This window comes from Natrix helvetica (assembly GCF_964273705.1).
Source record: "Natrix helvetica genome assembly, chromosome: 7".
In the NCBI taxonomy this organism is placed as follows: domain Eukaryota; kingdom Metazoa; phylum Chordata; class Lepidosauria; order Squamata; family Natricidae; genus Natrix; species Natrix helvetica.
This window is the reverse complement of record NC_138558.1, coordinates 20,174,669-20,201,235: the sequence shown is the minus strand read 5'-3', so window position 1 is coordinate 20,201,235 and position 26,567 is coordinate 20,174,669. Positions and strand designations below refer to the sequence as shown.

The 26,567-nt window shown below is 39.4% G+C and overlaps 1 protein-coding gene across 6 annotated transcripts in view; it reads right to left on the bottom strand.

Moving 5' to 3' along the window:
* Positions 1-5,820: 5,820 nt before the first annotated feature.
* Positions 5,821-26,567, bottom strand: part of RAP1GDS1 (Rap1 GTPase-GDP dissociation stimulator 1) — an 86,586-nt gene continuing 65,839 nt past the window's right edge. For 5 of the 6 annotated variants that reach the window (XM_081960209.1, XM_081960210.1, XM_081960206.1 and 2 more), the window contains 8 exons: positions 23,175-23,318; positions 21,674-21,805; positions 20,446-20,580; positions 16,469-16,594; positions 15,810-15,949; positions 13,775-13,901; positions 10,941-11,069; positions 5,821-6,405 (listed from right to left, as the gene is read on the bottom strand). In XM_081960209.1, coding sequence (XP_081816335.1) covers positions 6,278-6,405; positions 10,941-11,069; positions 13,775-13,901; positions 15,810-15,949; positions 16,469-16,594; positions 20,446-20,580; positions 21,674-21,805; positions 23,175-23,318 — 1,061 coding nt within the window. In that variant the 3' untranslated portion in view covers positions 5,821-6,277. The remainder of the gene's footprint in view (positions 6,406-10,940; positions 11,070-13,774; positions 13,902-15,809; positions 15,950-16,468; positions 16,595-20,445; positions 20,581-21,673; positions 21,806-23,174; positions 23,319-26,567) is intronic. The other variant, XM_081960208.1, reaches the window with a different exon arrangement.

Genomic DNA, 26,567 nt, shown 5'->3' with positions numbered 1-26,567 from the left:
TATTAGAATGGGGAGAAGAAGTTTAGAGGAGTTTCCAGCAACCAGAACCATGCAAGTATTTGGGAACAAAAAATGCTTGAAGGCAGCAACTCCCCAGAGTGAACTTTACAAGTTTTGATATGTGTCAGTTTGGATGTAAATGCTTAATGTTGAATGTTAATGCTCAAATGTTAAAGTTTGTAGCTGTTGTTCATGTCTGTCCTTTCCACATTTTTAGAATAATTGTACTAAATAGCACTGTAGTTATTGACAAGAAAGAAGAGTCAAAAGAACCCTTTCAAATGATACCAAGTACACGTCAAGCAAGTTTGTGCTTCATGCCTGCCTAACAAATTGCACATATGTTATAGATTATGTTTTAAAGAATTTGTGTATCAGTGTGTTGCTTGCTGCTAGATCTCCCTACATATCACATCATGAAATTTGTATAGTAATGGCTTAATCCTGTTAACAGAAACAACTTTGGGGAGTGGCTTTGCTAGAAAATTCTGTAAATCTTTTTTTCTGAAAGATTGTTGACTATTTTGTTTTTTATTATTGGTCTAAACTTTTGCTAAAGAAACGACAGAAACTGTCTTGTGTTGCCAAATCCACCTTGGTTGAAATGTTCTAACTCCCGTTTTATGTCGTCTGGTCTGAATCTCTGGAAATCCATTTGTTTTGTTTCTTCGAGCCAATTCCTGTTTCTATTAGATAGTTGTTATATGGCGGTGTGTACATCTCGGAAATATAAATAATAGCATGTGTGTGTAATCATTCCTGCATAGGTTTACACATATTAATATGTATTTATTTTGAGAAAATGGAAAAATCCCATCCATTAAAAACAAAGTTTTGCATATCTATTGGTTGAAACCTAAACTGCTTTAATAGCCTGCCATCTAGTGTTAGCTGGGCACTTCTGCAATTGAATGAATTAAGAATTGTTTAATTGTTGTTACTTTAATTCTGCAGCTTTGAATACTTACAGGTTGCTATTATTATTATCTTTTGCAATGAATATAACTGTAACTGGTACAAATGTAGTGGTTTCTGTTCTTAATCAGTAACCCAGAAAAAAAAATCTTCACTGGTCACCATTATCAAAAAATGGCAATTTACCACAGTTGTGTTTTTACCCTCTTTCTGCCCCTACAATAATCTTGTTCAGTAGGGAGAGATTCAGTGTTCAAACAGTGGAGGCCTAATTTTTTATATCTGCCTAGCCATGGGCTCATCCTGGGTCACATAAGATTTCCCATTGATAATAGTTCTGTAAGACCTCAAAAGTTTTGCTAGCGAGTTTTTCCAAGTCTTATGTTGTGGATGCAGATTTCTCTTGATATGCTATTTCAGTTTCTTCAGTGGTTGTGTCAGCTATTGATGTTTCTAGACAAATTATAGTTCTTCTAGTCTTTTATGGCAAAGTGTCAATAGAGTACAGTTTTGGTGTTTTCACATTCCTGCCTTATCTTATTTTGGCACATAACTCTTCTGTGCATTTTATGACTGAGGAAGTCACAGGGAAGGCAACTTGTTTGATTCATGGAGACAGGTAAAAAATATCACACCATCTTTTCAAAGGGCAGGTGTATTTTAAGGCACACTTACCTTTATTCCACAATCCTGCCGGTATTTTTCTTCTGCAGGCCACTTTTTTGAAATACCAGTAATTTTTTTAATGGACTTAGTCTACAGAAGTTGTATCCTCCATTTTCATTTGGAAGACTAATTCCTATATTTGATACAATCTAAAGGAAGAGTGGGGTGTTATGCCTGAAAAAAGATTGGGAAACAGCCCATTTTACATGTTTATTCCCAATGGGGTTATATTAGATGATATATGAACATCTATGGCTGGACTGTAGGCTTGAGGTTTTGTCTCTTGAACATTACAGGAAAATGTTAGGTTCTCTACAAAATTTAATCCAGGTTGAAGATGTTGTTCTTATTCCTGTGCTTTTTTTTTCAACACTGTAAGGTTACATAATGGATGAAAAAAACATGGATTTTTCAGTATGTATATACTGGTGTTGCCCCTTAGTCTTGTGTAACTGTGCTTTCTTGTTTTATGCCTCTCTGTTAATTGCATATAACACAGAAAGAGAACACGCATCCTTAAGTATTGTACAGGATATCCCAGACTCACCTTGTCAAAATGGAAATGTTAGTGTAGCTTATGTGTGCAGTGATAGACAAGAAATGCAGAAAAGCCTGCCTTGGGAACATAATTTAAATCTCACAATCGGTCTTATGAAATCAGTTTAGATAAAAAGATAAAACAGCCCTCCCCAGCAAGTTGCCTTGGTCTTTAAACTCCCAGAATTCCTTTCTAACATTCCCAGAGGTACCCTGAATAGAAATTTCACCCAGCATGTAACTGACCATAAATGTTAGAACTGCAGTGCCTAGCAGAAATCTACCTGGAACAAGTATTTCTGTTTTATTTTCAGAAAACTGGGGGTGGGGCTCTCTAACTTAAGTCAGCTTTAGATATGCTGTATTAACTGCCCACCTTTTCTTCTAAACCATTGTATGACATAATGAAGGCAATGCCTGTAGTTTCCGTTGTGGTTCGCTCTACCCTACTTACTGTATTTGAATGTACTTTACCTGCGTGGAAAGTCTTGTACATTGCTGAATTGATTGTAAATGCCAATTACACTTACTGATAATGGAAAGTATTGTTACAAAGAAAGTGCATGCCTGTACAGCTTGACTGAGATTTTGTCATCTCACTCCCACATGCTCCTATTTGATCTCCAAGTGGATGTATTTTACCTAATTTATCATTTCTTTCACACTAGGTTATATGGTAGCCATGCAGCTTTTAGTGGACAAAAACTGAACTTTTACACGAAATTAACACGATTTTGTGTTGGTTTTTAAGGTATTGAAAGTGGGATGCATCATGCTCTTTATCTTTTTTTAAAAATAAAAGCAAATTTTCAGAATGTTTTAATACATTTATGAACATAATTTTACTAGTTGTGCAGTATTCTGTATTTTACTTGAAATAAATCATTTTATATGCAATTTGTTAGTATGATTAGTTTTACAAATAAAATGGAGTGACACTTTGCCTCTGTTCCTTGTTCTCACATATGTGAAAGTTCAACTTAAACATTTCACTGGGTGTTTGGGAAAATAAACAGATGCTGAGATGGAATGTGATAAAATACTGCATTTATGTGATTAATGAATGAGCTCCTGCGTGTCATAAAAGCTCCTTGTAAAGAAAAAGTCACATAATTTAGATCCAAGAATCTTTGTTTTCATTTGCAATAAATACAAATATATTCCATTACATCTTTGGGTCAAAACTCCCAGAAATCTTGGTTGGTTGCTTTGTTGGCTGAAACCTACCAGAATTGAAGTTAAAAACATTTGGCAGGTGTCATATCACCTGCTTGTTGAGGTACTGAATGTATAAATAGGCAAAAGAAAGTATAGTACAGTAAAACCTCCAGAGTTGCCTAAATTCACCTAATTTTCATAGAGCAGACATACACTATATGTACTGTACATAATAGAAAGCCAACCTCTCTATATTGACCTCTGTAAGTTGTATCTTTACCATCTGGAGCTTGACACACCGTATTAATTTACTCTATAACTTGACCAGTTTGAGTCCAGTCTGCATCAAGGGCAAGAAAAGTGAAATGCCAAATTGGTAGCAGTCAATTTCTTTCAAGAAGAACATCAAATAATACAATATTTTTTACTCTGATTTGGCAGTAAAGATGACATCTTTAACGCTGACAGGTGTGGACTCTTTTTCAAGGTGATACCTGACAGGAGCCTCGTTACAAGGGATGACAAATGTAAGAATGGAAAGCTTTCTAAAGAACGTTTCACAGTTCTGTTGTGCGCTAGCTTAACCGGAGAGAAGCTAAAAACTTTGGTGATTGGTAAATCGGCAAAGCCACACAGTCCAAAGATCTTTTCATCACCTGGGAATATAACAAATCCGCATGGACGACTGATGCCCTATTTGAAGAGTAGCTAAGAGGTACTGACAGAAATGAAGAAATGGTCCTAGCCATCCCCAGGTGAATCATCTTACAAACATGAAACTCAAATTTTTGCCTTCAAACACTAGATCAAAAATGTAACCTCTCGACCAAGATCTAAAAAAAACATTCAAAATGCAATGTCGAGCCCAGCTTCTGCAGAGTCATTGCTAAAATACAAACCTATGGTCCATCTGTAGAAGCAAAATCCTAACCCTAATGCCAATTCTGGGCCTGACGATGATAACGAAAATTAAACAATTTTCCAATCAATATTGACTAAGGTAAAACCCAGCGGAAAAGTGCTGGAAGCAACTGATGAAACAGAAGAATTAAGTAAGGAGGACACAAGAGATTGCAGATATTCCGAAAGAGGATGATTTCAGTCATTTGATAATTCAGTTACAATCATTTGCCATGGAAAAATGCCCGGGTATGCCGAGTGGTATAGCCAGCATTGAGAGTGCTTTCTCTGCTTACCTTCATAACAAGAAAAAGAAATGGTCTAAAACTGAGTCTTTGCAGAAAGATTAAACCATGAGAAAGCAATGCATATATAAATGTATTGCGTTTGTATGATACAGTATTGTATGAATGATTTTCCTGTGTTTTCACTCTTTCTGTATGTCGTTCTCTAATAAAAGCGGATAATAAAATGATACACATGTACATATTAGTACAGTTGTCCTGTGTTGACCCAAAATTTGTAAACCATATAAATGGAAGAATTGAGTAATCCTTGGTGCAGAATTAAGGCAGTTTAGGAAAATATAATTGTTCCTCATTCTTCCATAAATCCCTCACATTTTAAAAGCATTTCAGGTTTCAGATTTTGAAATTGTGAAATTATTCTTAGTTTCTCTGTCAAATCAAAGAGATTGAGGAGAAGAAAGTTAGTGGAAATAGCCCCACCATTTTATATATGATTGAAAAAGCTCTTGCATAGGTTAAAAAAAACAAGTATATTTGGATAAAACCTACTGACTTGGCATGCCTCCTTTTTGCAGGATCTGGGATAAATACGTTTACATTAAATTAAATGCTCTGCCTCTTAATCTCAATTTTAGTTTAATTCAGCATGTTCATACTAACAAACAGCTACACATTTCTGACTCAATCCCCGCTCCCTCTTGTAGCTGACTTTCTAATCAAAGTGTCAGAATGATTATATAATTTGAATCTTGCAGAATCTTGCATGTGAAATCAATCTTGCATATCTGAAGAGCACACTGACAAAAATGCTTCAATTAGTAAGCATTACTAACTTCTCACCAAATGAAAGCAAGGAAGGGGACAGCAGGCCTAGAATTTTTGTGACTTAAAGCTTCACTTAAAGTTACTTTTAACTCCAACCTAAGGTTGCTGCAGGACTCAAACCAAGTGCCTATTGCTTAAGTTAGTCCAAAGTGAATTAAAGCAATGGGCAACTGGGAGACTTCAGCCTCATTTCAAAAGCGTGCAAACAATCCCCAGTGCTCTGCATTTATGTAGAACAAGAGAAAAATGGCCAAGGCTGTGGGAAGAAGAGAAAATGGAGGTTTTAGAAGGAGAATGGTGTATTTTATCTATTTGTTCAGAGTCTGGTGCTATCGGCATCGGACCAAAAAAGAGAAGCAGTCAAAAATACTTATGATTTAGGATGCACATATTCTACTGGTATAGTTTACCACAACATACAGCTAGTTTTTGAAGGCTCCATGAAAATAAACCAGGATACAAAGACAGACCACGGGGAAATGAGTGTGAGAGCACTGGATTTTATTGGTTTTATCTCTTAGGTACCACAGGATTGACATTAGTAGGCAAGACCAGTGAATGAGCAGCAAGATTTCTTTTCCCTCTTTCGTATCTAAAGCAGCAAAAAGAGAGGTAGGCCCCCAAACCTCATCTCAACAGTCTTGCTGCCTACTGAGGAAAGTAGGGAGTCTGAGGGGGAGGTGTCATCACGGCTGTACCACTTTTACATTATTATAGGACTACAACATGCACATTCTAATAGGTGGCCCAAGCAACAAGAATACAAGGAGAACGACGACAAGGCTGCAGGTTGCATGTATGTGTCTGCTGTATGGGTAAGAAAGACAGGATCCTATGACAACTGGCTATGAGTGTTTTAGAAATCTTAAATTTAGAGAGAGGTACCTACAACAGTGCAGTGGGGGGATGCTACACGCATGCATTAGTGACGGTGGGAAAAAACATGGCTGGCGTTAACAACAGCAGGACAGCAGGACAAGAGGTGAGGTCAGTGACATGGTGCTAATGTGGATCCGGTGCCCCCTTCCTCAGCTTTCCACGGCGAGTCTCTGCTCTGTGAGGGAAGCCTGCTGGGCCACCGTTTTGTTCTCGTGGCTGCGGAGTTTTGATACGACTTCTAGGAAAGTCAGGCTCTGCACTTCCTTGTGAAGAGGTTCTGTCAAACAAGAGGTAAGACTGTTACTTCCCTGCTGGGCCTTCCTGGGAACAGCTGCTCTTTTGTCTGCATTTTCTACCAAGCTGAAATGAATGCAGACATTATCAAGGCACCACTTGGCTGGTAGGGAAAAACGGGAGGGACCCAAAAAAAAAAAAAAAAAGCGGCGTCTTTCAAGCAGCCTTAATGCAAATGTCTCTTTCCAATTCCTTAAACTGTATAGAGACGGGGGAGTAAACATTCAGCCTATATAAAGTACAAAGGAACAATCTGAAAAGAAAAGAAGCGCTTCCATTCCAGAAGCCTACTAAGAAATGTACACAAGCTTGTGTTGTAGAAGCTATTGCTGGAAGAGAGGAAAAACAAAAACATTAAAAAAAATATTTCTTTAGCCTGAGCCAGAGTCTACCAGAGCCATCTTGATGTGTAGGCTTCACTTTTCACCCAATCAGTCCTGCCTGTACCAGATAGAGGTGGTGTTTGGAGCTGCTGTTTTGAAAAAAATGTAGGTCGTGTTGTGCTTAAGCTCAGCTTCATTTAGCCACAGAGACCAATTTCCATTCGAAGGCTATGTTTGTATGATAGACTAGGACCGTGATGGCGAACCTATGGCACGCATGCCCAAAGTGGCACGCGGAGCCATGTCACCTGGCACCAGGGGTGGGTTCCTGCCAGTTCTAACCTCTTCTATAGAAGAGGTTCCACAAATTTACCGTGCTGTTTAGAACTGGTTCCAGCTCCCTCCCCCCGCTCGTCCGCACCACGCTTGCCCCACCCACTGCTCACTGATTGACTGGCTCACCAATCGCCCCACCCGCCTCTAAGAGTCCTATCTAAACCTTAAAGTCTTAAAGCTGTCAAGTTTGAACATCCCTGGGGTTGTTTTCCTAAAGGGTTAGGGGTGCAAGGTCTTGTAACTTGACAGTTTTAAGACTTGCATGCTTCAAATGCCAGTTTCTGAGCCAACATTTTGGTTGCTAAGCAAGAGCGTTGTTGAGTTTCACCACATTTTACAAGTTGGCCACGCCCACCCAGTCGCATGACTGCCAAGCCACTCCCACTCAGTCACATGGCTGGCAAGCCACTCCCACCTGGCCACATTTCTGGCAAGCCATTTCCACAAAGCAGGCCACACCTACAGAAGAGGTTCTAAAAAAATTTGAAACCCACCACTGCCTGGCATGCATAGTGTCGCCCGTACCTCTTACTAGCTGGCCAGTGCACATGTGCGCGTCATTAAGAAGATCATTTTCTGGCCACATGCATGCACCCTGGGCAGCTCCTCTTCCGGGTTGTGGGCCAGACGAGTGTGCCCGTATGTATGCTCACTTTTCGGCACTCGGTGACGAAAAGATTCGCCATCACTGGACTAGGATAAAAGCTCAGCTGATGCCACATTTTCCTCATCGGGCATCTTAATGGTTTGGAACTTACTGAAGTTAAAATAGCCCATGATATGAGATCTCCAAAAATTGGGACTAAGCTTAATTTTAACAAATGGTATATTCTGGAAACTGAAAATGTATCAAGTTGTATAACACAGTAAGTTGAAAGCTTGATTAAAGAACTGCAATCAGCAAAGGATAAAATGGAATAGTGCACAAGTCCTTTACATGGGGTACATAGCACGTTGGGCAAATGCAGCTTTTTATTAAGTGCAGTTGAAAACTTTCAAAATTGCAATCAGGCCAACTTGCTTTCCCTCATTACTGCTTATTTTGTTGAAGAACATATTCTTGGAGTGGGAGGGAAGGGGAGGACTCTGGCATCCACCCTGTAGTCTAGATCTAAAATGAAAAACGATGCTGATGATAGCTGTTAAATTTTGACCATCATTGCCAAAGCTGCCTCTGCTTTCACAATACTCAAGAAAGCAATAAATTGATCCTGACTGATCTTGAGGAAAAGCTAAGTGGGATATACCAGGTGAGGTCAGGTGAAACAAAACAATTCTGGAAGAAGGCAATGGCAAACCCTTTCCTATTGCCAAGAAAAGTAAATGGATACGTCCATGAAATCACTAAGGGTCAAGTTTCATTGGAAGGATACAACCACAGGGGCCTGTGCAAATAAAGGCAAAGCGTATGGGCATTTTTCCTCTTTGAAAATGTGTCCCCCACCCCACCCCCTTGCCTGTGGAAGACCTGCAAAAGGAGAAAGCAGGTTTAGCTACTTGAACCTGCTTTTTATTTGTCCTTTTGCAGGCAGAGGAGCAGAAAGTTGGAAGAAATGACCCATGCTTTCTGTTTGGACTACAGTAACTGAATTTCCTGGGACTTTTGGGGGAAGCAACTGGGTTGTCTGGATTAATGCTCAAAACCAAGACAATCCCAATCAAACCAAGGCTGGTCTGAAAAAGCCAAGTAAAGTTACACCTTAAGACGGAAAGCGATCAGAAAATCACAGGTCTGTAAATTTAGACTGCCCAAATTATTGACAGGAAGACAACATGGCTTTAGGTGGAGATTCCAACTTTGATTGGAATGCATGGACTAGACGACACTTTTTGGTAATTCTTGCTTCCCCCACCCTCCTTTTGGCTCTTGATTTCCTGCCAATCTTCATATTCACCTTTTTTTCAGTCAGTTTCCATATACTAATTCTTTCCTGTAACACCACAGAAAGAAGAAACCAGCTTAGGGTTAGGAGGGAGCTTTTAAAATTTCAGTGGCTGCTCTGTTTCAAGACTATGTTGTTTCTTCACAAGGACATTATACTGGATCAAGGCGTTACATGAAATTGCACACAGGATGGCAGTCTTCTATAGTACATGGGCAATCTACTACTTTGCAATTCTTTGCTATCATGGACATAGCATCAGATAAGTAGGCTTAGAAAGACAATTGTCAATAATTCTGTGCTGAAATCTTCTTTTATTCCCAGGAGTCTTGAGTATTTCTTTCAATTTCTCTTGGAATTGTGTTGGAGCTTGGCTCTTAGAAGTAGCACATCTGTAGCTTTTGGGACTGCCTACACTAAGATGCCTAGTGGGAAAATGTGGGAAGCCACTGAGGCTACAGACAACTCACAAGTTAGTGGTAAAATGGAAGGCAAGAAATTAACGTGTTTTCCTTAGACAACTTTTAATAAATGCTTAACTCCCTAGTCTCCTTTGCAACAAATTTCAGAAACAAATATAAATGTGAAGGGATAGGGAAAAAAATCCAAATGTTTTCTCATGGTATGAATTCTTATCACATTTGCAATAATATTAATAACTCATATTTTTTTAATAATTGGAGTGTGATTAGTCCACGAAATATTTTGTCTTCTGTTCAAACATGACAAGCTTAATTCTAATTCTAATGTTTGACTATTTCTTTTCCCTTTTTCTCAGTGTAATAAGTGGCAATGAGGTTTAGAAAAGTATCCTTCTATGTCAAGAATTGGACCCATAATGTTTTTTTAAACAGTATGTTGTTACTGACCTATGCATCTTTTTCACCATTTTCATGTTTTTATTGATGAATAAATAAATTTATTTAGTAATGAATTAAATTGACAATATCTGGGATTTATATGGATCAGCTGTCATATTACATTGTGTCTTTGGAGTCCAATCTATACAAAGAGTTACCTGGCATTCTAAGATAGCTCTAATCCAGATAAATTTAATCGTAATTGTTTCAAGGTTTAAATATACAATGGAATACAGTGGTGGAAATTTAAGATGGTAACATGATATTCAACTTCCTGCTACCGGTGTTTTTTAACTGCAGATAGAAAAAAACTTAAAAGGACAATGCTAGTAAATCATCCCCCCCTCCCCCCGGAATGTGTCAAGTTTCTAGTCTTGGATGAGTTCTGCCTGGAGACATATTTTGGATATATAAATATAGAGACAACTTTACATATGGGGTTTAATTACCATAGAGTTGAATTCCCTACTGCAGCTTCAATTCAAATAAACTAACAAAATTTAAGCTGTCAGAGAAGCCACCACTACTCCCAATTTGGCAAAAGGTATATTCTGGTTTATGTATGTACCAGTGGTGGGATTCAAATATTTTTACTACTGGTTCTGTGGGCGTGGTGTGGTGGGTGTGGCTTGGTGGTCATAGAAGGGGAAGGATACTGCAAAATTCCCATTCCCTCCCCACTCCAGGATAAGGTTACTGTAAAATCTCCATTTCCACCCCATTCAAGGGCAAAGATACTTAAAATCTCAATTTCCACCCCACTCGAGGGCAAGGATCCTGTAAAATCTCCATTTCCACCCTACTCCAGGGCAAGGATCCTGTAAAATCTCCATTTTCTAACCTGTTTTCCAGCTCCGCTCTCCTGGGCAGGGCAACAGAAGGAGACCCAGCCAATTAGCTGGGACGCCAATCAGCTGGGACTCAGGAGGCAGCGAATAGGTGGGGCGGAGCCAGCCAGAGGTGGTATTTTCTGTTTCTCCAAACTACTCACAATTTCCGCTACTGGTTTGCCAGAACCGGTCGGAACTGGCTGAATACCACCTCTGGTGTTTATGTACCCACTCTTGCTTTAAGATTTTCCTGATCTGACCTGAAACAAAGTTTTGGAAAACTTACCTGACCCCATAAGCGCACAAATCAGCACCATGGAATTGTACTTGATTTCTGGTGCGCTTCTCTCATCTGATAAGAGCCGGTGTAGAATCTGCACTAACTGCGCACTTTCGAGGTCTTTCTCTGCTGTGGCTGTGAATTCAAACAGAGGAGAACTGTAAATCAGATACTGTAGTGTGTTGTGAGGGGACATGATATTCTTGTTAACAAGTTAGTTAAGTAAGGCCGGGTGGCATATCTTGATGGCTTCACAGATGGCGAAGAAAATGTACTCACGGAACTGAAAATTACTTCATCTGTTCCTTATTAAACTGGAATAAGATATGTACCACAGAACCTATTGTGTTCGTTTTTAGTAATGAATTGAAGAAGAGATAAAAGAAATGCTTACTAAATTTACATTTGCAGAAGGTGCAATATTGGATGGGATAGCTCACCTTTTAAAACAATGCTTTTCAACTCAGGATACACAGAAATAGGCCAAGGGCCCAAAAATCTACTCTGCAAACTAGCAGAGAGAAATTGAAGCTGCTGGTATCCAGCTGACACATGGAAGCAGAAGGAACTGAGCATCTCAATCAAAACATTTCATGGACTCCAAGATTGGTTGGAAATCTTAAGAGTCCAAGATTGGCGAAGCCTCTGAAAAGTTAGGATTTAGGAGCTGATTTGATTACAGATAGCTAATAGATGATAGATACAGATGATAGATAGATAGATGATAGATAGATAGATGATAGATAGATAGATAGATAGATAGATAGATAGATAGATAGATAGATAGATAGATAGATAGATAGATAGATAGATAGATAGTATCAACCCTGAAGCTGACCTGACCAAAGCCATTTTGAAGCTTCAGTGTTACTACATTGTAATAGAGATAGCTGGGGTTTTATAACCAAAACAAAATACTTTCTCCTGGGAACCAAGGACATTCTCACACTTGATCAAAGAGAGGAGTGACGTTACCAGGCAACCGGATGGCACCTTGATTGGACCATGTGACTGATTGTTTGGGGAAAGGGAAAAACGTTTACTTTTAATTAAGTGAAAATTGCAGGAATCTTTAGAGTCGTTTTTCACCAGAACTGTGCCAATATGATATATCCAATAAAACTATTCTTTGAGGAATCTACCTGCCTGAGAGTTTTGTTCACTATGGGTGTATTACTTGGAACCCAGACAGATAGACAGACATGAGAGGCATGAGAGATTGACCGGTAGATTGACAGTCAGACAGATATAGAACAGATGATAGATAGATGCTGTAGATCAGGGGTCGCCCATCTTTTGGACTACATTCATAATTTTAAATTCCACGGACCACCAATATGATTTAAAAAAAAAAAAGATAAATAGTATTTAGTGCAATATAAAAAATGAAAATAAATTTTCTTGGGGACTTCCAGTGGTCTGTGGACCACCAGTTGGTGACTGCTGCTGTAGATGGATAGATGACATATTAGTTAGACAGATGATAGATAGCTAGATATAATATCAGTTGTCTTATAAAGCTCAAAGCTTCCGTGTAAAGCTCAAGACCCACCTATTTCAAATAGCCGGCCTGGCTCAATCATAACTTCATAACGCTCCTGATGGGTTTTTTAATTCAGTAATTTTATTTAATGGGATTTTAAATTGTGTTTTTTAATTGTCTTTCACTTATGAGCCTACCTCCTCCATGCACATGTATATGTCTTTGTTCTTTATGTATGTATGTTTGTCTTTATCTGTATTTTATCTGTTTTGATTGTACGCCGCCCCGAGTCCTTCGGGAGAGGGTTGCGGCTAATCAAATAAAATTATTATTATTATTAAAAAAATTATTATTATATTAGGAAACAATATCAATACAAGCCCCACTTTTTGAATGTGTGCAACACGTTTACAAAAGGGGCACAGCATACATCATGGCACTCTGCCCATCTTGCAAATCTTGACACACAAACCCAATACTTTTGCTTCAATTACCATTACCTGCCTATGCATAACATAAGGCGGTAAAAACTAATTCTTTTATCATGGTTTTAAATCTTATCATAAATGGTAAACAAAAATAACTGTGGAAATACGTATTTCTTTTTCTGTAAGTATTTATAACTTGGGTTTTATCTGTTTTCTTCAACAGAGTGACTGTTGAAAAACATTCAAAGTGACCTTGATAGGTTGGAGATCTGGGTCGACCAAAACAGGATGGGACGGAACAGAGACAAATGCACAATTCTATGCTTGTAAAACGGAAATCCAATATGCAGGAATAGAAAATACATAAGGACCTTAGAATTGTAATTCATTACAATCTGAATATAACTGTAGAAGGAATGGCAGGGCCAGGGGGAGGAGTAAAAAGCTTGTCTGGTCACCCTTGTCTGCGGTTGACCCTTATCTAAATCTAACCAGGAGCTGGCCGTTGAGTAGATTCCTGTGCATAGGCTTTTTTCAATAGATCAGTTAAATGGAACCTTCACATGTGGACCTAGTTTTTGGGTCTGATATTTATCTGTACGAAATGGTTGACTAAAAGGCAATTGAAATTTTGGATCACTCAATATATTACAATAATTCCACTGTATTCTACAGTGATCAGACATTAGTTTGATTACTCTGTAATGCTCTGAGTGCAGGTTCTTAAGAAAAATTCAGAGGAACTAAGAGGGGCTCAAAGAAGGGCACCGGGGAAGGATTTGAAGCTATATATAGGGACATGTCTTCCCACCCGTTGGCATATACGGGTACACAATTCTCAGTGACATCCTATCATGGCTTAGCATGCACAAGGCCGCTATCATTGGAGATGAGATAAATTACGAAACATTAACCGCTGGACTACTTACCTAATTCTAGAGCTGCTATTAATGCCAGAGCAACGAGAGCTTCATTTTGCATTATTACATGTTCACTAGTTGCCATGGTAACTAAGTGTTTAATGCCACCACTCTGAACAATGGTCCTAATTACATCCTTAAAAAAAAAAAGTAACGAGAATGTGAAGCAACATTGCAGTGCATTATAGATAAATACAACAGGTCAATTTGCTAATTTTTCCTTCTATTTTTTTAAAAAATATGCTAATGTTGATTATAATAAACTGCTTCTAGACTTTAATAAACAAAGGGCATGTTACCCTTTGCCACTGAACACTGGAAAAGATACCCACGCCCACAAGTGGTCCTTTCATTCTACCCTGACCATTAGTAGATAGCTGTAGCTACATCTTATGGAATCAGCTTGCTTAAAGGTAAAGGTTCCCCTCGCACATATGTGCTAGTCGTTCCTGACTCTAGGGGGCGGTGCTCATCTCTGTTTCAAAACCAAAGACATGTCTGTGGTCATATGGCCAGCATGACTAAACGGCAAAGGCGCACGGAACGCTGTTACCTTCCCACCAAAGGGGTTCCCTATTTTTCTACTTGCATTTTTACATGCTTTCGAACCGCTAGGTTGGCAGAAGCTGGGACAAGTAACGGGAGCTCACTCCGTTACGCGGTGCTAGGGATTCAAACCGCCGACCTTTCTGGTTGACAAACTCAGCGTCTTAGCCACTGAGCCACCACATCAGCTTGCTTATGTAACAAGCGCCATCTCACCATTCTGGGAAATGACAAATTCAATGCACACAACCAGTTACCACGTGCCTCTATACAGAGAAAGGACACAAATGTATTCATTTATTTGCTGTCAAGCTTACAATGACTGTTTGCCTTGTTTAAGAAAACTGCTTGATAAGTCTCTCATAACAATATCTTGAAATGTTTTAGGTAATGAGACAATGATTTCAATAGTGAACAGTGCAACATAACAGACTATTTATGTAGTGGGCCAGGTGGTGTCCTGCCTGAATGATTGCAATAGATTTTTGTTGTTGTTGTTGTGTTCAGTTGCTAAATTGTGTCCTACATTTCAAATCCCATGGACTATAAGCATGCTAATCCCCCCATCCTCCACTGTTTTTCTGAGTCTGCCCAAACTCATGTCTACTGTGTTGATGATACTATCTGCCATCTCATTCTCTGCTGTCCTTTTGCTTTCAATCTTTCCCAATATCAGTGTTTTTTCCAGTGAATTGCAATAGATACCAAATATATACCTGCCATCCTACTGATAAGAAATAGGCATATTTCTTATCTTTCTGTATCTATAATGTCAACATCTTGTCATTTAAAGTAAATTGTATAATTTGACTCCATATAAAATAAATGCATGCCGACTGGGCAATTCTGAAAGCAGAAGTCCACACATGTTAAAAGTTGCTAAGTCTGAAAACCACTATCTAGCAAATCCAACAACGGTGCTCTTGCTTCCCTCTCAGGCCACAGGGCAGAATCCATCACAAGATGCTAAGGTTAATGAAATAAGGCTACAGTATTTTGCAGGCAAATCTGTAATCTGCAACCCGGTTAGCTGTTATCTTCCTAAGAGAAGCTATAAGTACAGTTGGTTAACACACTTCGAGAATTTATTCCTAGGATTAGTCTTGAATATTAACCTCAATCAACAAAATCCATTTACAAAAGGAAAACCATTTCAATGGAAAACATGAAAGAAGTTCAAAAACATTACTCAAAGTAGCAAAGTGTGGTGTTCCTTTTCCCCGCTCTCAAGAAATAGTTAGCTTGGTCTGGACTGATTGCATGGATCATACAATATATCAGAGCTAGTTTCTTCATCAGTAGTCATTAAGTAGAACATCCCTCTTCCCCTCTGCATGTCCCTCAAAGCCCAGAGTATCTCTTTGCTCAAAAAAGGATATGCATTCCTCATGTTGACCAATCTGAGAGGATGGTCAAGTCAGGAAATGAGGGAGCACAGTTCTCTCACTGAACAGGCATCACAGTGTTGGGTAAGGGAGCCTCAAGCAATGTCACTTACTTTGGACTTGCTATGTCGTATAAGGGCAGACAGTAGTCTGTTGGATTCTCCCATCACACCTGCGTGATCCTTGGCTTCACACCATTCTACTAGTCTTTCAACCAGCTTGACATTCTTTCCCAACTGCTCGGCAGATTCTGCTGCATGTATTACAAAGACAACATTAAACAGAAAAGAAACGAGATGAGCTCCTCCTCTTCCTCCCCCCTTGAGATGCGACTTATGGGCCTTCTTTTTTAAAATGTAAAAAAAGCACTTGGAAGTGTGTAGCAGGAGTCACCTGTTTTCTAAAATGGCACTTTGTGCTTGACCCCTGTGAGAATCTTGTGGGAGTTCAAATCACTTTGTTGTAATTAAAGAAATTACGGTTCACAGTTTTGCTGAGGTATTTAAAAACGAAAGGATGGTTTTGTAGAAGTACATCATAAAGGGCATATATGACATTCCATATCATACAACTGTTAAATCCACAGATGAGTCAAGCTTTTAAATGTTATGCTACACGCAATACGCTGCCTTGAAGCAATTCATTAACCATCCTCCGTTTGCATATGCATTCGGTTTATTTGAAGGATTTTCTTCAAACCCTTTTCTTCTCCTGGAAAAAAAAAAACTTAGCAATGGATCAAAAGTTCAACAAAGAAAGCAGCTTATTTTACCTTGTGCATCTATTAGCATTCTTAATGTGCCCAGCAGCTTGAACTGAACAGGAGGCATTTCGGATCTGAGAAATTTCAATACTGCTTCTGCCACACCAGCTGACAGCATTTTTGCCTTATTTACAACTGTGGAATAAAAAACAGATATTATCTCAGAAGAATGCACTTGAAGTACAATAGGAAGGTTATTTTTTTTTAGGAAGCTCTCTTCTTTCCTAAAACAATTAAGGATGAGTATTGGTAAAGATGTTCAAATTGTGATCCAGATTTGATTGGGCAGTGGCAGGGCCGATCACAGCCACAGGAACCCACATGCATAACCACAGAGCCTTTATATAACCTGTATTAAATTAAAAGCTAACCTGCATTCAATTTACCGTATTTTTCAGAGTATAAGACGCACCTTCCCCCCTCCCCCCCCAAGAAAATCTGGGTGCGCCTTATACACTGAATAAAACATTTGTGGCATCCCGAAACCCGCCCCCCTTCACAAAAATTGACGTGGAGAGGGTTTGGGAGGCCTGCAAAGTGGTCCTGGGGCTGGGGAGGGTAAAAATGAGCGAAAAATTGGCCTTTTTTGCTTTGGGGGGGCACCCCCCCCAGGAACACTTTACAAGCCTCTCAAACTCTCTGCATACCCTGTTTTTTCACAAAAAAGGAGGCATACAGAGGGTTTGGGAGGTCTGCAGAATACAAAAACCTTTTTTTTAATTTACCTCTTCAAAATCTTGGTGCGTCTTATACTCCAGTACCTCTTACAGTCCGAAAAATATGGTAATTATAAAAGTAGGGGGGGGGGAAATAAGAAAAAGAATTGTACATGTATTTTCTAGTTCTATCAACATTTCAAAACCATCCAAACAAAAGTCACAACCTTTTTTCATGAATGTCAACGAATATAGTTTGCATTGACTGGTGTTCTTGAACTAGGAGTGTGTGTTGGAAAACATGCTTCTTTACACGGGGGACAGTCCTAGCAAGGATAGAATAAAAGAATCACTCTGGACTGCGAACTGGGACAGAAAGAGAATTGAAGCCAAATCTGGTAACTTTCAAGCTGGCTACTTAGAACAGTTGCTTCACTGCAGCTAAAGTGCACAGCTCTTCTACAGGACCCTAGCAATAGCAATAGCAGGCTTATATACCACTTCACAGTGCTTCACAGCCCTCTCTAAGCGGTTTACAGACTCAACATATTGCCACCAGCAACCTGGGTCCTCATTTCACCGACTTTGGAAGGATGGGTCAATCTTGAGTCAGTGGGACTTGAACTGCCAAACTGCTGTCAATCAGCAGTCAGCAGAAGTAGCTGCAAGCCAGTAGCATTTTTTATTACCGGTTTGGGCGAACCGGTCTGAACTGGTAGCATTTCATCCCGGGTCTCCAACCTTTGCCAGCTTTGCTGGCTGGGGAATTCTGGGAGTTGAAGTCCTCCAGGCTTAAAGGTACCAAGGTTGGAGACCCCTGGCCTAGACTAACCACATGGTGAGACAGGCAGCAAGTAAGTGTAACAAATACGAAAATCCATAGGAAACTGTGGCATACTGTATGTCAGCTTCTCTTGGGATAGTTAAATGTGTGCAAAGATTCTACTTTGTGGGCAAGAATGCAGACTTCTTTAGCTGCCATCCTTATATTATGAGTTAAATTTTGCAATTACACTGCAGATGATACTGTGAAGACTCTGTGCTTCTTCCCCCCTGCCTCACAGTGTTTCTCTTCCTCTACTCATGGTAACCACACCTATTCCATCTTTGCACAGGATCCCACCCCCATGTGCAAAGCAGGAGACAGACACGGCTTCATAGTGCATTGTAATTAAAAGTGAGAAGTGAACTGGCATTTAAAATACAGACTAACAAGATGCTGTTCAACAGTGCTCGCTCTGGTGGAGAGTTTTTAGAATCGAAGCATATGTTTGTTTTTTAAGAAGCCAGTTTAATATTGCATTTACATTTCTTCTCAGTATCTCGCTGTTTTGAAAAAACTGTGTTAAGTGCAGTGAAGATCGAAAACAAAATATGAACAAAATATTTGGTTATGTGCCTGGCATTCAAGCAGCCTTTAAAGTTCCCTAGAAAGTATAAAAATAATCCTAGAAATTATATAGTCCCTCAGAGCTAAATAAGAAGAAAAACATTAGGGTATGCATTTAGCATAAGAGAGAAAAAAACCCTGAAAGAACCCTTATTCCTTATTATACCTGGTTAATGAACATATTAGCTCCTGGAATCAAGTCTGTGCTAAGACACTGAGCTCAGAAAGGTCGGCAGTTCAGCGGTTCGAATCCCTTGCACCATCTAACAGAGTGAGCTCTTGTTACTTGTCCCAATTTCTGCCAACCTAGCAGTTTGAAAGCATGTAAAAATGCAAGTAGAAAAATAGGGACCACTTTTGGTGGAAAGGTAACAGTGTTCTGTGCGCCTTTGGTGTTTAGTCATGCTGGCCACATGACCACGGAGACGTCTTCGGACAGGGATGGCTCTTCGGCTTTGGAACGGAGATGAGCACCGCACCCTAAAGTCGGGAACGACTAGCACATATGTGCGAGGGGAACCTTTACCTTTACCATAGTTTGGTTAACTGTCATTTATTGAATAAACTGCAATTGATTGAGTTCACGCAATGCACTAAACATTAATTAGGGAAACAAGGCCCTAGTAGTTTATATCATATTGTATCAGTTCATATCATATATCAATCAGAACAGCAAATATTTAGTAATGATCTGGCATTTCCCCACTGCATTCAAAATTATGCTGATGCCATTGAAGTTCAGTCTTGGTTCCTGGAGCCTGAGAGGAGAATCTTAGAAAGATGAGTTACGGTTTCTCCATCAGGGTCTTTCTGTGTGGACCACTGATGTCTCTCAGGTTATTATTATTCCTGAAGGAGCAGGTTCACAAGTGGGAGTACATTACACCTCTGCTGTGGGCCAGCACAGGTTACCAATAGATTTCTACATGCAGTCCTCCAAAGCTTGGTGCCAGATTATCTACAGGAGTGCAGTGATTAGAATGCACTACCGCAGGCTATTTCTGCTGACTGCCTGCAATTTGGCAGTTCAAATCTTACCAGGCTCAAGGTTGACTCAGCCTTCCACCCTTCTGAGGTGGGTAAAATGAGGACCCAGATTGTTGGGGAAAATATGCTGACTCCGTAAACCACTTACAGAGGACTATAAAGCCCTAGGAAGCGGATATAAGTCTAATTGCTATCTTCCTATTACAATCAGCCTGGTCAATTCAGTCTTGGCAGGAGAAACTGATGATGATTCTCCAATTTAGGGAGGTGAGAGGGTCAAGGGTCAGAGGTAATCTACACTACATTTTAGGCTTCTTCTAGAAAACAATACAACCAGCATAATTTCCACATACGGAAATTATGCTGGTTTTCATTTTGTTGTTCTCCAGAAGAAGCCTAAAATCTTCTGTGGATCTTCCAGAAGGTATTTGGGAAGTGATGTCCTCTTGCCAGAGATTATTATATTAGGTCTTGTTGGGATTTGTGTTTATATATTCCAATACTTTCTGTTTTAATTTAACTATACATTTATCTTTGTAAAACATCATCAACACTGAGGTCAGACGACGTTTTTATTGTTTTACAAATGCAAACACAAAAGATGAAAAGTAATAGCTAAGTTCAACCTTTCCCAATCTGGCATCTGTCAGTTATCTTGGCACTCCTAGTTTGGCCTCCTGGGAGTTGTTGCAATATACAAGGTGACTACCAGATTCCTAAAGGTATTAACTTGTAAGGACTATTCTCCTCACTGTAATTCTTTGATTTCATTATTGTGTAACTATTAGAAAAACGAAGATAAAATTTCAACCGCGAAGAATAAATAAGCTGCAAAAACAAGGTGGGATTTTCTTTTCAGTGAATAGATACAGATGGTAAACATGTTATTTATAGAGCAAAGTATCGTCCCACTAACTTTGGAATCGCTGAGAATGTTGCTGTAATGTGCTTACCAGGAATTGCAAGATTTCGGAGCGCACTCAGTGCGGCATGTTGCACGGTAACGTTTCCATCTTCCACATGCCTGTCCAATAAGTCCATCAGTTTCTGGACAATACCATTATCCACCATTTGGATACAATTTCCATCTGCAGATGAAGGAAACCACCAATTCATGTTTCTTTGTCTAAGTACCATGGCTATTTTTGTACCATCAATTTATCCAATGGCAGGACAGCATGTAATTTAAAAGTATAATTTTATACATTGATTAAAAGCTTTAAAAGGTTTGCAATCTTTTTTCTAGCCTTCCATTAAATCTAAATAGATTTACACCCAAAGATTTTACATTGAGAAGAACTTCGCTCATGAGCTTTTTCAGATGGGTAAACATTGGAAGGATGGAAATAGGTATAACAGGAAGCAGTAGAAATCTGCCGCAATAAATTCAATCTCTCCAAGAAAAAAATGGAAACAAATCCACAATTTGTTCTATCAACGAGGCAGAAAAATTATAGAACCTTTGAGAGATAAACTTTGAAAAACCAAGCGATTTTTGGAACGGTATTCTATGTTCTTATTTAGCACTTCTTTAAATCTGCATATAGGCTTACTTTTCAAATGACTTTTTTGTCCAGATGTTACTTCTTTAAATACATAGCCAATCCCACCCAGCCTGTGCATAGCTTGCTTTCTGGAAGTTATCTTCTTTAGTGAAAATATATTCCCTTCTCTCTTTTAACCAAAACTGTACAATCTTTGTGTTTTCAGAAAGCTCTTCTTCTTCCCCCATAAGCACTTCCATTTTGCTAGTCAGGGGCAACTGGTAGAAAAGAACAATTATTAAATCCACCTGAGCAATCATAGTAATATTATGAACTCATTTCACATTTATTGACTGCATTTGAACTGCAGTTCCTAGCATGCCATTCACAGGCTAAATGCGGCACTGAGTGGAAATAGATTGTTCTCCATCTAAAACATTAAAGTACTTTTAATAAAACATGTCCTGAAAGCAAAATTTCAACTGGCATTCTGCCTGCTCCTTTATTTCGCGGTACCATTTCACCACTCAATTTATATTTAGAAGACTTCACATTTCATCATGTGCTGCGTAGGTTCTAAGGTAGGAAAACAAACCTTTACATAAGGCAGGCTATACGACTCGTTTAAATGCCGCCACATACACAAATACACAGAGCAATACAACTGCTCTTTAATTTTAAGCACTAGCATTCTCACCATTTCTGGCAAAATTTGCAACTGCCAATGCTCCTGCGAGTTGAAGTTGATGGCTATTAGAAGGGATCCATAAAAGCACTCTCTGGAACACACTGCCTTTTCCTCCTTCAAATAATTTTTGCATTGATTCATCTGAAAGCAAAGGCATACGCAGTCAGAAAGAGAGAAAAAAATCCTAACAATGCAACTTCTTATCTGCATTGCCCTTGGTTCATTTCTAAGTTCTCATATATAAACCAGACATTGCTTTTGGGATCTTGCATCTGCTCTACTGCACAGTTATATCAGAGTTAAGACAAGCTCACTTCCACTTCTTTTTCCAAGCTAGCAACATAAGAATAGAATAGAATAGAATAGAATAACAGAGTTGAAAGGGACCTTGGAGGTCTTCTAGTCCAAACCCCTGCTTAGGCAGAAAACCCCACACCACTTCAGACAAATGGTTATCCAACATCTTCTTAAAAACCTCCAATGTTGGAGCATTCACAACTTCTGGAGGCAGGTTGTTCCACTGATTACTTGTTCTAACTGTCAGGAAATTTATCCTTAGTTCTAAGTTGCTTCTCTCCATGTTTAGTTTCCACCCATTGCTTCCTGTCCTGCCCTCAAGGTGCATTGGAGAATAGCCTGACTCCCTCTTCTTTGTGGCAACCCCTGAGATATTGGAACACTGCTATCAGTGTCCCTAGTCCTTCTTTTCATTAAACTAAACATAACCAGTTCCTTCATATGTTTTAGCCTCCAGTTCCCTAATCATCTTTGTTGCTCTTCTCTGCACTCTTTCTAGAGTCTCCACAACTTTTTTACATCCTGACAAACCTAGAAATATTGTCTTTCAGATAGAGTTCTTTAAACATGTGCATATTTTAATCTTTTAAATGCACTGTATTTCTATTTTTCATTATGTTTGGTAGAAGTCCAGCACTTTTTGAAAATAGAAAATCTATATTAACTATAATTTTCACGAACATGAATAAAACCCTCATATCAAGAAAAGGGTTTTGAAAAGAACTTGTTTATGTCCAATTGTTTATGGAAAAAAAAGTGAGCCCGTGTGTTGTTTTTTTGGGGGTGGAAGAAATGTTAAGTTTTCATATTTTCTGGCTTCTCTGCACCAGTGGTGGGTTGCAGGCGGTACACCCCGGTACGGACGTACTGGAGCCAGCCCAGAACACCAGATACCATTCTGGTACAGTGCACAGCTATATGGCTGTGCCATTCAGTATAGCTGTACCTGCTTGCATCTGTCACCCTTCCACTATGTGATAAAACCATGACGAGAAGTTGGAGCATTGTGGAGGCTCGCAAAAGTGCCAAGATGCATGCACGCGCTGCGAATGTGTGCGCCCACGTGGACGCCGGCAAGCCTGTTCCAACCGTACTGGTTGGAACGGAATCTGCAACCCACCACCTCTCTGCACTCACATGATCCCCCCCCCAAATACAATGTAATAACTGACCTACAACTAATATGGGACAGAGTGATCCACATTAAACTTACCTCCCAAAAGTAGAAGAACCATGAGATCAGAAGCAGTTTTAAGCTCAGTAATGTCATCTTCTTTGTCACTATCTACAGTCTTTTGGACGATTTCAAGTAAACACTCTACAAGGCCTGCTTCAACCAGCTGCAGCTTAATGATATCTAAATGATGAACGGCAAAACCACAACATCCTCATGAAACAACATGTTTTACTATAATATCGGTGCAGACACTATTTATTAATTTAGTTTATTTGGATACTGTTAAAAAGTTCTTTAACAACAACATGAATAGTTGGAATGAAGAATGAATGAATATATAAAACATTTCCTTTTCACCTCTATGGGTCGTATGTGTTTTCTTCAATCTATGGTCTACTATCAGAAGCCTGGGAGTTTGAGGGTTCTACACAAAATCTTAATTCTTCCTAGCATTGCACTTCTGGAAAGAGATCTCTGATGTCGTTCCTGAAATCTATTGATCCCAGTTTAGAAATCACAGCCCTCAGTGTTCCTACCACTACTGAGATCATTTTGGCTTTTACTGTCTACATTCTCTCCTGTTCCTCTTTCAGAGCCTGGTATTCTCCAGCTTCTCATAGTCCTTCTTCCTGATGTTGCTGTCATTTGGCATGCTACATCTACTCCTGTGTTCTGGTCCTCATCTACTACCACAATGTCTGATTGATTAGCCTATCTTCTGTGTCTGGAAGTCCTACAGGATCTTAGTCCTTTTATTCTCTATGACCTTCTGCAGGATCTCTCATTTGGATTTTGGAGAGTCTAGCCCATGTACTGTAACAGATGTTTCTGTAAACAATGCCAGTTATATGACTGTGTCATTCAGTATAGCTGTTCCTGCTGGCATCTGTCACCCTTCCACTATGTGATAAAACCCTGATGACAAACCTATGACATGCATGCTAAAAATGGCATACAGAGCCATCTCTCCAGGCATGCCAGCCGTCGCCCATTGCTTTTCCTGTTTCCAGCATACACATGTGTATGCCGGAAACAATTGGTCTTCATGCCTGCATACATACCAGAAACTAGAACACCAGGTGACTGGTGTGCACGCCGGAAACCAGAAGCTTAGCTTCCCGGCACGCGCATGCACGCTACGGAACTGCTCTTCCAGTCCCGTCCCATCTCCACGCTCCCATTTCAGCACTAGGTGCCAAAAAGGTTCGCCAACATTGTGATAAACTTGTATCTTCAGTTCTGCCTAGTGTGGTAGATTCCTGCTTCTATGGATTTGACATTTAGTGCCTATTCTTGTACTGCTATGATCAGTGCTTCAGCACAGCCTTTTCGTCTAGCCATTTCCAGCCACTGGCAATATTTCTCAATGTCTGCCATTTCAGCTATCTGTTGTTGGTCCATTCCATGCAGGGTGTTATCTTGCCAAGGCACTTCCTCTGCTTGATTTACCTCCCTGATGCTGCATTCTCTCAGCAGCAATCTTTGGTTGTCATCTTATTGATGTACTCCTATATGCTCTGGGTTTTGTCCAAGGCAGTGGCTTTGACACTTTATATTATCTCTTTCTCTGTCTCTATCTCTATCTCCAGTTACAAAGATGTATGTATGTATGTATGTTATGTATGTATGTATGTATCAGTGGTGGGTTGTAGGCAGTATGCCCCGGTACGGGCGTACCAGAGCCTGCCCAGAGCACCGGGTACCATTCCTGTACGGTGCTCTGGAGGGCCCACCCACTCGCCCAAGCTCCTTACCTGTCCTTTAAGCCTTTGGCGCTTCCGCGACTGCGCATGGCGCGTACAGCACCTGTGCTCCGCTCTGCAGCTGGAGCGTCTTGTAGGCTTGTGGAGGCGTCGCAGGCAAGTATGACGCTGTGCACGTCCATGTGGGCAACGCTGGGCCAGTTCCAACCGTACTGGTTGGAACGGGATCAGGAACCCACCACTAGTATGTATGTATATGTATATACACACACACACACGTATGTATATGTGTGTATGTGTATGTATGTATGTATACACACACACACACACACACACACACATGGATCATTACCAATCAGTTGGTAATGGGGCCAATCAGTTGCATAAGATTCTCACAAGTAATTATAGAATTTATTTTTCTGCTTTGTGGGAGAGTTTTCAAAATAACAAGATTATTGTTTTTTAAGCAACATACTTCTTAATAATGCAAAACCATCTAGGGTGAATTATGCTAATATAAACAGAAACAGATGTTCTGGGCATCTTCCTACTTTCTATAGATACAAGTACCGGATGTCAAGTATCTGAGAAATCAATATCAAACAAGTAATTCCCCCCTCTTTTATTTGGCTCACTGAACTCCCATCAGTCATACTGTTCAAGAAAGAACAACCTTAAAATAAATTCACTAACTTCTGCTCTGTGTAACAGGAGGCCTTGGGAGCACAGAGACTATTTTTCTGGGAATAGAAATTTAAAACTTTTAAGTACTAACTTTTTAAAATATAAAGCCAATTTTAGTCCTTTTATTTAAATTTTCCATCTCAAAATGTATTACTGGCAATTGTGGTAGGAGAGGAATCTGGGATGCCCAAATGAGGAACAGGTGCCCATATGGAGCTATGGAGCCTAAGACTGTCCACTGTCATCATGCAGTGATCAAGTTTTTCTCAGTTTAGAATTTTTATTGAGTTATAAGATAAAATAAGAGACAAAATACAAAAGTAAACAGGAAAACGGTGGGGAGGAAGAAGGGGAAGAAAAGTGAGGAAGGGTAAGAAAAAAAGAAAAAGGAACATTGACTTCAACTCTCTTTGTTGCAGTAAAATAAGGCATTAACATCAAATGACAACTTTTTGTTCTTTCATACAGTGATTTTTTATTGAGTTCTTATTCTGATTTTACGGAAAGTTAATTGTTTTTTTTATTTTTGTGAGCTACTCAGGGTTTACAATAAACTATACTGCTTATAACTGTTGCTTACTATGGCTATGAAAGTCTTTAAAATCAATCAATCAATCATCCATATCACTAAATTGTGGTCTCTTTCATAGAACCCAGGAGTCAGAAGAAATCTGGTAGCTCTTTGGGAAACTCCTTGTTTTATACAGTAAATGCTGAATGCTTTCATTGGGTAACTTTTTTTTTTTAACCTTCAGCTTGAAAAGCCACAGACAGGAAAAGTGCATTATCACTTTTAGTAATAGATGGCTCTTTCTGAACAGTTTTATATATAAAAACTGTTATAATATTCAACCAAAGTCTGTCTTCTTGCAGCTTCTGCCTACTAAATCTTCACCTAATTTCTGCTTCCTCAACTATTTGAAGATATCAGAAATACATTTGTTCAAATGTATGGACAACATTCTGATTCTTACAACCCAAGTTACCGTGTATGGTACACAATACGTCAAACTATAACTACATCATAGTGTAGGGTTTTTTT